This window comes from Cryptomeria japonica, chromosome 4, assembly GCF_030272615.1.
Source record: "Cryptomeria japonica chromosome 4, Sugi_1.0, whole genome shotgun sequence".
NCBI lineage: Eukaryota > Viridiplantae > Streptophyta > Pinopsida > Cupressales > Cupressaceae > Cryptomeria > Cryptomeria japonica.
Window position 1 is genome coordinate 480,291,754 of NC_081408.1, and position 11,559 is coordinate 480,303,312.

Here is an 11,559-nt window from a genome sequence, read left to right on the forward strand (position 1 = left end):
GTGTTAATGATAAAATTGCGAATTTTGTCCAATTGAGTAAATTTTGACCTAAATTTTGAGTTTTTGATATTTGATCCTGGGCATGGGGAATGATTTGTTTTTGCCTTGTGAAGTGATTAAACTTGTGAAATCATGATATTTTGGCCTGTAGGAGCAAAATCGCTCCTGTCCCTCAGTGAAGGACCGGAGCTCGTTTTCAAAAATCTTACTATCTCTGCAGGATCAAGATGATTTTTCGAATGGAGGTAGTAAAGAAAGGCGTGATCTTTCCGTTGAATATAAATTGAAGAATTTCACGAACACAGAAATGCCTCAGGAAGCAAAATCGCTCCTGTCCCTCAGTGAAGGACCGGAGCTTAAAATCAAACATCACCTCGTCCTTGCAGGATTTTAACAACTTGACGATTTGGAGAGATCCAGGGGAGTGCATTTTACCAGATGAATATAATTTGAAGGCACAAACATGAAGAAAAGTGGACCAGAATGCCAAGATCGCTCCTGTCCCTCAGTCAGGGACCAGGGCGAAATCCATTGTAGCTCCCGTCCCTCTCCCAGGGACCAGAGCGAAATTCTTCATAAGGCATGTTTTAAACAAAGATCAAGCAAGTTTTAAGTTTGATGGCAAGAAAGGAGGTGAATTGAACTCGTTGAAGACAAATTGAAGATTACCAAACATCTACAAGGGACCCAAATGCCCAAGTTCGCTCCTGTCCCTCAGTTAGGGACCAGAGCGATATTTACCATATTGACCAAATCCTTCAAAAAATCACGTTAAGTCAAGGTTGTTTTGCATTTTTGAGTTAAACTCTCAAGTAAGGTATGACAAGATCCCTTGTTTTAATTTCGAATTTTGATCGTCATAGCCTTAAATTTTGAAATTTTGAATTCTAATAGCTCAATCGTCGTTTAGGAAATGATAACTCAAGGACTTATTATGAAGTTTCCTAAATTTAATCTCTAATCTAGTTATTCATTGCAAAATCATGTTGCTAATTTTGAAATGTTGTGTAGGCATCAAATGGAGATCTTCTCAAGGAAAATCAAGCCAGATCAAGGGCGACCTCCTCCAGCCTAGCATCGACAAGGACGGCCTTCTTTGGACTAACGTCATCAAGGGCGACCTCTTCCAAATCCAGCATTCCAAGGCAAGGTACATCAATCGTCTTGCACATCAAGGATAAAAGGAGTTAGAACAAGAGTTAATTAAAGATAGCCTCTCAACGACATCAAATTGAATATCTAGCAAGCTACAAGTGTCAGATGAGGTGGCATCCCAGTCATCACTCCTCCAGTCAGTGTGGTCCACCTCAGCATGTCCAGATTCAATGTACCTAACTCATGGAAGGTGGCACAAACTCCGATGTACCTACCCCGGCTATCCATTGGTCGATTTTTCTAGAGAGGACATGTGTCCAAGCAATACAATTTTATCATTGGTCAAACATTAAATGTTATGTAATGGTTGTAACAAACCCTAATTAGGGTTTTCATTGTAAAATCTTGGCCATTGATCTCGAATTGATCTAAGCCATCAAATTGTATTGAGGGCACTATATAAGCCCTGGCATTTCATTTTGTAAAGGAATTAGAGAGAGTTATAAATAATAGAAAGCAGTTAGTAGATAGAGAGTAGTTAGAAATTGATAGAATAGTAATTAGAGTAGAATAGGAGGACAAGGCAAGAAATTGTTGCCATTGATTGTAAACAAACTCCATTTTCATTGAAGTAATGGTGAAGTGTGTCGTTTCTTGCAATTTGCATGGTTTCTTGTTGAGTCTTCAATCCTAGATGGTAGATGATTAGATGAATGGAGGAAATGTGATTGATTGATGGTGGAATTCGTATATCCATACTACTAGCAGTTTGTTGATTGCAGACTTGCCTTGTGTAGTCAACTGGAATCATTCAGCTTAAGCTCAATTTCAATTTGTCGCTTCTTCATTGATATGCATCAACCTGATGGTGTCTATGCCTGCAGTGATGATTTGAACATCATAAAGCTTCCCTTCGAAGATTGCACTAGCCTTGTGGAGATGGTCCTGCGATGTCAAAACAAGACCTAGTTAGAGTTTCATCAAAAATCAAATCATTGCTCCTACATTCTTAGTATTAGGATTAGATCTTCTCTTCGCCCTCATCCTTTTTCCATTTTTTCAAATCTAAGCCAGTAAGAGCCTGTGTTCCAGCAAAGCAGATCGGAAGTTCAATCATCAGATGTAAGTCCCCTTGTGATTCCAGCAAATCACATCATACCACAAAGAGCTTATCCACACGTAGAGACCCTACTAACCAGAACATTGGAGTCATCCTAACTGATCCTTCATGCGAATCTTCAGCAGTTAGAGACTTTATTCAAGAGAGGATAAGGTACCTTTAGGTATTTTATTCTGTGTTTGATAGTGTACAAAATACACGTCAACAATCCTTAACCTTGAACCATCTCCCTCATACCTAAGCTCGAGCCTCCAACCCTGGCTCCAATGTTTCTTATACCCTTTAGTTGAATTTCAATGATCGTGGAGCCCAATATTTATCAGTGTCCAACCTTCTTTAACAGTCTGTGTTGACCGCAAGGTGGGGTAAAGTTCAATACTCCTTGAAACATGTAGTTGGCTATTAAGAATTAATTTCTCAAACTAAACCAAAACGAAGGAAAAAGAATTGTGTGGCGCTCATTGTTGGATTTCATGGTCCAGTAAGTCTTCCCATGTCTTGCCACAAACTTCAAATTCTCTAGTGTCAAAATTAACTTTTCAAAACAAACAAACAAAGTGAATACTAGCAATGTGGGATTGCTCTGCTTTTCCAAGGATGCTTCTGCATCAGTTTCTCTGATGGATTAAAGCCATTAGATTTCCACAGTCCATGATGTTGAGTAATGATGTTTCTAGATTTGACTGTGTAGAATTTTTTCTTCGATGTTTTGGATCATACTCCATGATCCATCGTTAGGAAAAAAAATGGCAAGATAGTAGAAATAGGATCATGGATCATGGAGTATGATCTGAAAGACTCTTCACATTCAAGTCTAGAAAAACCATTATTTTATGATGGATTGTTTTAGGCTGACTTTTAGCATTGAATAAGAGGTTCTGCAAAAAACTGGGTTTTCGGAGAGTCAGAAGATCAGATTGAAGGCATTTTTCAGATCTTCCAAAAGAGATGAGCACCAATATGATATAAGATTACATGGGATATTTGATGCAAATTTGGTTGACCAGTTGTAGTATTTTAAAAGAGGCTTTGTTTATTTTGTACAAATTTCAGAAAGTGTCAGGTATCACATTGAAGGCAAGATCAGATTGAAGACATTTTTCTGATCTTCCAAAATAGATAAACATCAATACGATATAAGATTACACGGGAAATTTGATGCAAATTTGGTGGATCAGATGTAGTATTTTAAAAGAGGCTTTGTTTATTTTGTACAAATTTCAGAAAGTGTCAGAGGATCAGATTGAAGGCATTTTATTTTAACTTCAAAAATAGATGGGCCTTCTGAAAGGTTAACCAGGTAAGCTGGCATAAATCTGGATGCAACATGTTGGCCAATTCTCTTCTTTTCATTGGAAATCAGAGTATTCGTGTAGAGCTTGTTGAATAGAAGGGCAAACTGATGTGATATGTTATATTTGTACACAAAACAAACATGATGAATACTCGCTGCACTGTTACATTGCATTCTTTTATTAGCAATATATGTGGTAAATGTATGCAATGCATTCAGTTTGGAGTTAGGAGAGGGGTATAGGTTGTAGAAGGAATTTTCTGTTAGGTTGTAAACACTAAAGCATAAAATGATAACTTGATAATGACAGATATTGCATTGATGATTTTGCAAATGTTATCTTAAGAGCATGTTTTAGATTAGATTAAATAGGAAACAGGGGTCTCGACCCTTCACAAAAAGCTGCAATAAGGTAAGACAAAACAGGCCCAAGCTGGCCAGAAACAACACAACAAAAATGGAGAGGTACAGCTGCAGCCAAGCCGCCTAAAACAACAACAAACGGACAAAATAGGTAGGACCACTAGGGTCCCACTTAGACAGTACCAAGCCTAGAACAAATTGGCCTCTTGCCAACACATGAACATGAATTTGGGAAAGTGATTTAGGAAGACCTTTCTTCCTCACAACAGTCGAGGATACATTATCTTCCAAACTCTCAGAGCAAGGGGAAGCAGGGGTTGATTCCTCCATGGAGAGCTCGTCAATGTGTGAAGAGAGAGCAATAGAACGATGAGGTGAAAGGTGACCTTGCACCTCATTGAGTAATTTGAAGCTGATTCGAAGCTAAGGGAAAATCAGGCTATGAGATCGGGGCAAGATGTTCCCCAATAGGGTTCAAAGGACATGTCATAGCCACACAGAAAGATAAGGGCTTGTCATCATCTTGAGAGGATTCATTCAACGGAGAATTAAGAGCATGAATAGTCAAGTGATCTTCGATAGCATTCTTTTACCAAGTAGTAGTGCCCTTCCGATGTGAGATAGGAGAATCCATAGTCAGGTGACCAATAGAGAAGCATTGATGACATTCAAGGGGGAAACCCTCATAATCAAGAGGTTGAGTGCAAGGCCTTTCCCCAACTATCAAAACAACATCCTCACAAAGAGGTTTGAAGATGTCAATGTCCACCAGAATGTGAGCAAAAGTAGAGTGCCCCATGTAGGAAATGCAATTGTCAACTTTCAAGAACCAATCGATAGGGTTGCCTATAGCCTCATAACATGAAACCTCCTAAAAATGGAGGGGGAGGTTTGGAAGTCTAATCCACAATAGGCATGTATTTAGTGGCTTAGTAAGAAGGTTAAAGAAAGTTGACCAAGGCTTAATGGAGAGAGAGTGCTCTCCCCAAGCCCATAGCTTACACAACATCAAATTTTTGTCCTCAAAAGAGGAAAAAGACGCAATGAAAAAACCTTTAGCATGGGGGAAGAGCTCAATCTTACTCGCCACAGAAGGCCCTAAGAATCCAACACCCATTTGTGAAGGTCAGGATGAGAAGGCTAAAGGTTGTATAATTGAACTTACAATCAACAAGGTGTAAATGGTATGAACCAAAAGATTCATCAAATATCATCACACTTCTGCATCATAATCAATGAACTATAATTTGCACGCTAGATCTACATTGGTAGAAGTTCTCATTTTCCACCACATCCTGGCCACGAACTACCACCGGTGATCATTTGGCACAAGGAATAGGACAATTCTTCTCCATTAATGGATGAGCAACTATAGTACTATATCCACGAGCAAAGCTTCAACAACCAACAACTATAGCGAGCATCTGACGGGGGGAGGTGGGGGAGCACAAGCAACACCCATGACACTTGTGGCAGAAGGTGAGCCAACCATTTGGAAATGTAGGCACAACAACACCTAAGACACCATAAACAAGGTTGACAGAAACAACCAAAGGAGCTTGTGATGGAGGGGTAGAAATGTCGTGACCATGACCACCCATGTAATATCCCTTGACTATTCTGATATGAAAAACACCTCAAGGAATATTGTCAAACACTTCATATGCAACTTCTAGTTTGCTGGTCTGATTATACGATCTGATAATACTGTGTTGAAAAGTGTTTGAGTGCTGCAATTGATTCTTTGAATGCTTCTAATGATGCAAGATTGAGCAACAAAGTTTCAGCATACTATGCCAACCCTTTTTTACCTTTACATGCATATAAGTGATTGAAAATGTGCATCTACAGCAACTAGGAATTATGACAAACACTTGGCATGCATTCTCATATGATAATCTAGAGCTCAATCAATATAAGCATTACATCAAACAATTGGCATGCAACTTATCCCTCCTTTATTGAGTGCAATCATCAAGTACAATGCTGATATGAATGGCCAAGACTCTTGGCTTACAATGAATATTCAATACAATGCCAAATCTGGTATAAATGATTACGTACAGCAGCAAGAGTAGATAACAATGCAAATCAACTCCAAAAATCAGAAGAACCTGGTTATAGCAGCGCCTATGATGAAGAAGATGTAGCAATCAACAACCAAGCCAAAATGAACTCCTCTTAGGCCAAACGATGCTTTCACCCAGCCGCCCCTGTTCTTGCCCGGCAATATTCTAGATAAATAAATGCAGCGATTAAACTCCACCTCTTGGCACTTGAAATGATCGGTAGGACCAAAGGATCAAAATGCAACAACACCCAAAACCATAGGATGCTTCAATGATGAGATATGAACCAAAACATGTTGCCAATGGCGCCCTTGCTGTAGTATATCAGACCACTGTAATTTATTTATCAGCAACCTGATAGCTACTCCAAAATACTCCAAAATGACTGCCAAGCTCTCCCAAGATGAATACTCAAATATCCACAAAGAAACAATGCATGAATGAGGCCATACAAGCAAAAATCTGAATATGGTTTGCAAGATCGACCTCCATTAAAATCTGATATGAATCCTCGATATGCTCAAGTTGAACTTTTGAATGAAGCCCACCACTAGCGATAATTCGGATGATATTTCACAACCTCAAAATTATTAGTTTTTGTGTCTCAGACCAGCAATCAGACTTTCAGTATTTAATTTCAGATTAACATTAAGTAAATGATAAGCAAGTAAACGAAAGAAAGAAAAACAAGTGCACAAGAGACCAACTCGATTACCCTGGGAAAACCTCCAAGGAGGAAAAACCCAGCACTATAGACCCACAGGTCAGATTATGTATTCAATTCTGAATTGTAACAATACAAAACTTAGCTCAAATCATGTGACTCAGATCTGGGATCTTCAAACTGCACACTTGAATGAATCAGATCTGCCCTTTTAATACACCAGGTTTGCACTTCTATATTCACCAGGTCTGCTCTTTAATGCACCATCTAACAACAATAAGGAGCAACAAAATTTGCTATATCTTCCTTGGATAAATTCGCCATATCTTCCTTGGATAAATTCGCCAAGTTCACCTTTTATTTTTGCACACCAAGGAGCAGATGAATTTCTCTAAGAGCATGAATGAATGATTTTAACCTTGCCAAATAGTCTTTATTTATATGGTGCATATGCCCTTTTAAGTCGGCTTTATTTAAATATATATTTGGTGCCAATTTGGTTTAGAGTGTGGCGTGTTCATTATAGGGCTGGCCCTATTTAGGAGCACGCTATCTTCTTTGGCGTGAAGGGTCCAGCCCTACACGTTACCCTTTGGCAAAAGGGCCCAGCCCTTTAGGGATTCGGATGTTGCCTTAGGCAATCCGAATCCCCCTTTTTCTGAGCCTAGTTACAAACAACAAAAATTGCATTACCAATTGAGAGTTTTTGTTCCCAATGGCTGGAAAATGGCAGAAACCCTAGCTGGTCTCGTCACCAAACAATCTCAAATCAAATATCAAATTCTTCATGATTAGAAGCTTAGCTTGACCTTCTTTTATACTTTTTCTCCATTTTTTCAGGAAGCTTCTAGAAATAATATTAAAATAATATTATTTCACTTAAGTGACTTTTATGATATAATATTAATTTAAGTCATTTTATTAAATTAATTAAAATAAAAAGTTACCTTTTAATTTTTATTTATTTTATAACTTTATAAATAATTAACTTAATACTTCTTAATTAAAATAATCAATTAAGCTATCCTTAAGAAATATCATTAATTGGGACAACTTAATTAATTAAATTAATTTTTTATTCTGCCTTAAAAAATGGGGACATTACAACCCAGCAGGATGCCATGGTCAATTGTTGTAGCTAGTGAGAGTTGGTTGGCATTTTGAATCACTTAAGGCAGAGAACGAGAGTGCCATTTTTCAATATCTTAAGAGCATGCTACTTGTGTAGTAGTGTGCATAATACTGCATAGAGGAATGCTAGCAAACTTTTCGATTTGTGGAATATGCAATTACATATTGACATCAAAAGCTATGAATTCAAATTACATATTGGTGTACAAGTGTTTCTTGATGGTTTATTATTACAAAAAGCTTATTTCCTATGTTCTACAGAGGTTTGGGATGGGGGACTAAAGGCCTAGATTTGGGGATAGTGGTGAGGTAGTAGCGGAATGGTGGTAGGGTGGTGGTAAGTGGGTTTTGAGATTGGAGCCCCCCACAGGGTTGAGGGGTAGTGCCCCTTCCAAGGTCTGGGGGCAGTGCCTCTATTCCAGTAGACGGTACTAGGGTCGACTGTTGGAGCCCCCACCAGCAAGCCTAAATTAAGGTTTTCAAAACCACACAAACCTTCATGGAATATGCCATTTTCACAATAGCACACACTGAAGAATATCCTAGAGTCTCCTTGCAATCTCTAAGGACAAGGGATCATTCTAATGGAAATGATGAAATGGTGAAATAAAAAAATTAGGAAATGTTCTAGATGTTCTTATACTGAAAAGAATCTTTTGTCTATATCTTGAATGACTCAAAAGGCATATAAATTATTAGAGAAAAAAAGTAGGGTTACCAAACTTAGGAGGAAGAGAAGAAAATGACCTGTAAAAATTCATGGCTACTTCTGCTCTGCAATCTTTGTTTGTAACTCAATCTGTTGATATCAATAAAGTAGGGCATTTAAAAAAAATTCTTCTTTTTTTGGCTAAATGGCTTTTTGGCTGAAGTGATGTGAGGGACACCTATACATCTCTGGTGCGCTCAAGAGACTCAATGGCATCCCCTGAGGGTCCCACCCAGGGACATCCTGGAGTTTCTGTGGAGTCCCCAAAACACAGGGACATCCCAGAAACATCCTTTCTTTGAGGAGACATCTTGCAAACTTTTCCAGAAATGTGGTGGTGATGGCAGAACAGCAGGACTTTTCCTTGGAGCCCTTTCCCATAAATGTTTGTTTTTTCAGTAGGGATCCAATCTTGTATAAGAATTATTAACATATAATGTTAGATATACTGTCTTGATGATCATGCAAAATTATCTTAAGAGCATGTTTTGTGTGAATCAATTTTAAGATTATCCATGTGCATAATACTGCACAAAGGAATGCAACAACTTCTTCTGTATGCAGCATATGTGATTCCATTTTAAAACAAAAATCGATCAACTTCAAATCACACATTGGGGAACAACTGTATTGGATGGTGTATTGTTACCAAAAGCTTATTTCTAACTAGCTTTTGGGGTACAAAGTGTATTGTCCCAAGGCTAATACCAATCATGCATTTTTTTTTCTCTGATCTTCTATAAGATTTTGTTAGCATATTATGTTAAAAAGTTTCGATCATGCTTATTTCTTTCCAGATTTTGATTCTTAAGTGAGATGCAGATTCTTATTTCTGTTTGGATCAGTAAAATAAGCTAATGATGAAAGATCATATGTTGGGAATTAATTTGGTCTGTCAGTGAATGAAAACCATTAGCCAACCACTTTGGAGGTTTCATAGGAATCAAGGAAATTCAGTCATGAATAATCTGAAACTTCATATTGAACAACTAAGTTCCTTTATCCTGTGACATTCCTGTTTTCATAATGGCTGCATATCAGAAATTTGTATTGACTGCATGTTTCAGAACCTTCTAGATGAGGTATTCTCCTAGAATGCTCTTCTAGAAAGCTACATGTTTGTAGTTTAGGAGATTGGTCATTGGGTTTATGATCTAATATGATGTCAGAAGATTACATGAGTGAAATTTCTTAAGTATCTCTTTTTCCAGGGACTGGAGACCATACATTTGAACGACGTCTACGCATGGGTGGGCCATTACTAAAAAGCAACATTGCAACTATGGTGCTTGAAAGGTTAAAATCTTGCCTATAATATTTAGACATGCAGTAGGATAATTTGTTTGTTAATTAGCTTGTATGGAGTCTGTCTGGTTATTAAACTTGAGTTTTGATATTTGTTGAAAAAGAAAATGGGATGTTTAGGTATGGATGTGACAGGATTCTTTCATGTTGTGAAAGTAGGCAAAGGTTTGAAGGATCAACGATCATAGGTTGATCTTTAATGATTTACTGCAGCCCATTCTATGGAGAGCGTCGTCCTCAACTACAATATGGTTCAAAGTTGTTGTGTGTGAGTGATTTGCTTCTCTTGGGAAGAGCTACCATTGAAGAAGCCCGGACACTTCTATATTGGCTAGAAAATGATGCTGGATTTAGCAAGACAGGTGTCTGTGGTCTGAGCATGGGTAAGAGGATTTCATGGTCTTTGTTTACCTGTTCTATCTGATTCAGCTTAAAGTTCTTTATGTTAACATTAACCAGAGATATCCAACTGTAGGAATATTTTCTGTTTGTCATAGGTGGAGTGCATGCTGCAATGGTTGGTTCATTACATCCAACTCCAGTGGCTACTTTGCCTTTTCTATCTCCACACTCTGCTGCTGTAGCCTTTTGTGAGGGTATTTTGCAGTATGGCACTGCCTGGGATGCACTAAGAAGGGACATGGTACAGAATACTGGGATGACCGTCGAGCAAGTGAGGGAGCGCATGCGTTCAGTGCTATCACTAACTGATGTTACACAGTTTCCTGTTCCCAAAAATCCTTCGGCAGTCATTTTTGTTGCTGCCACTGTAAGTGTAGTGCTCTGTCTTTCAATATGCAAATGAAATAGATGTATCCTAATACTCAGTTATTTACATTTTATTTTTCAATGTCTTGATTTCGTTTCTGATATTCAGGATGATGGTTACATTCCCAAGCATTCTGTTTTGGAACTTCAGCGCGCCTGGCCTTTCTCAGAGGTGAGGTGGGTTACAGGGGGCCATGTTTCATCATTTTTACTTCACAATGATGAATTTCGAAGGGCAATTAAGGATGCACTTAACCGCTTGTAAATGTTGGCATAGAGGAAATTGCCTCATTTGACCTTAAGATTGTTTGTATTTTAACAAAATGAATTAAACTTAAGGTAGTTTCAGGAGTACAACTACATTGATTTATGCACTCTAAGAAGAAACCGGAATATCACAGAAGTCAATAAGGAAATCAATTAAATGTCATAGATTAAACACTGTGATGTACAGTGTACATAAGGGATGGAAGAAGTGATGAATAACTGGAGGCTTCTTATAATTGTCCATATCAGCCTCAGTTGTGGGAGGCACTTAAGGGTGCAGTTGGTTACTTGAAAGATATTGTAATTTTAATTTATTTTCCATTCATGGATCTTTTGTCTTAGTTTCTGCTACTGTCAAAATGGATGTGCACATACAGACAGGAGTTGCCGTTGTATCAAAATTATGATTCATTTCAATAAAGAATCAAATTTGTTATCCATTCTGAGTTGACATGCAGGTGAGTGCAAGTTGTTCAGGCTTTTGGAGATGATGAATGCCATAAGCGACTCTTTGCATGTGAATGTAATTTCGATAAAACTCTTGAACTATTTTTTCTTGTTATTGAGGATACTGGATGCAACTTGATTGAATCATGAAAAACATATATTTGGGCGGCCTCTTCCTTGCTAGAGAGCAACTCAATCAACAGGTCTCTGTGAATAGCAAACACGTGAGACTGGGTTGATTTGTTTGACACGATGGAACTTGTTTGTAGATCATACTTCTAATACTTGACTGTATCTTGGTTATGATAATTTTATCTTGCAAGTAGG

The 11,559-nt window shown here is 38.0% G+C and overlaps 1 protein-coding gene across 1 annotated transcript in view; it reads left to right on the top strand.

Moving 5' to 3' along the window:
- LOC131079500 (uncharacterized) overlaps positions 1–11,223 on the top strand; it is a 40,258-nt gene extending 29,035 nt beyond the window's left edge. The window contains exons 3-6 of the mRNA XM_058017458.2: positions 9,657–9,741; positions 9,964–10,133; positions 10,248–10,519; positions 10,628–11,223. Coding sequence (XP_057873441.1) covers positions 9,657–9,741; positions 9,964–10,133; positions 10,248–10,519; positions 10,628–10,783 — 683 coding nt within the window. The 3' untranslated portion in view covers positions 10,784–11,223. The remainder of the gene's footprint in view (positions 1–9,656; positions 9,742–9,963; positions 10,134–10,247; positions 10,520–10,627) is intronic.
- Positions 11,224–11,559: the final 336 nt, after the last annotated feature.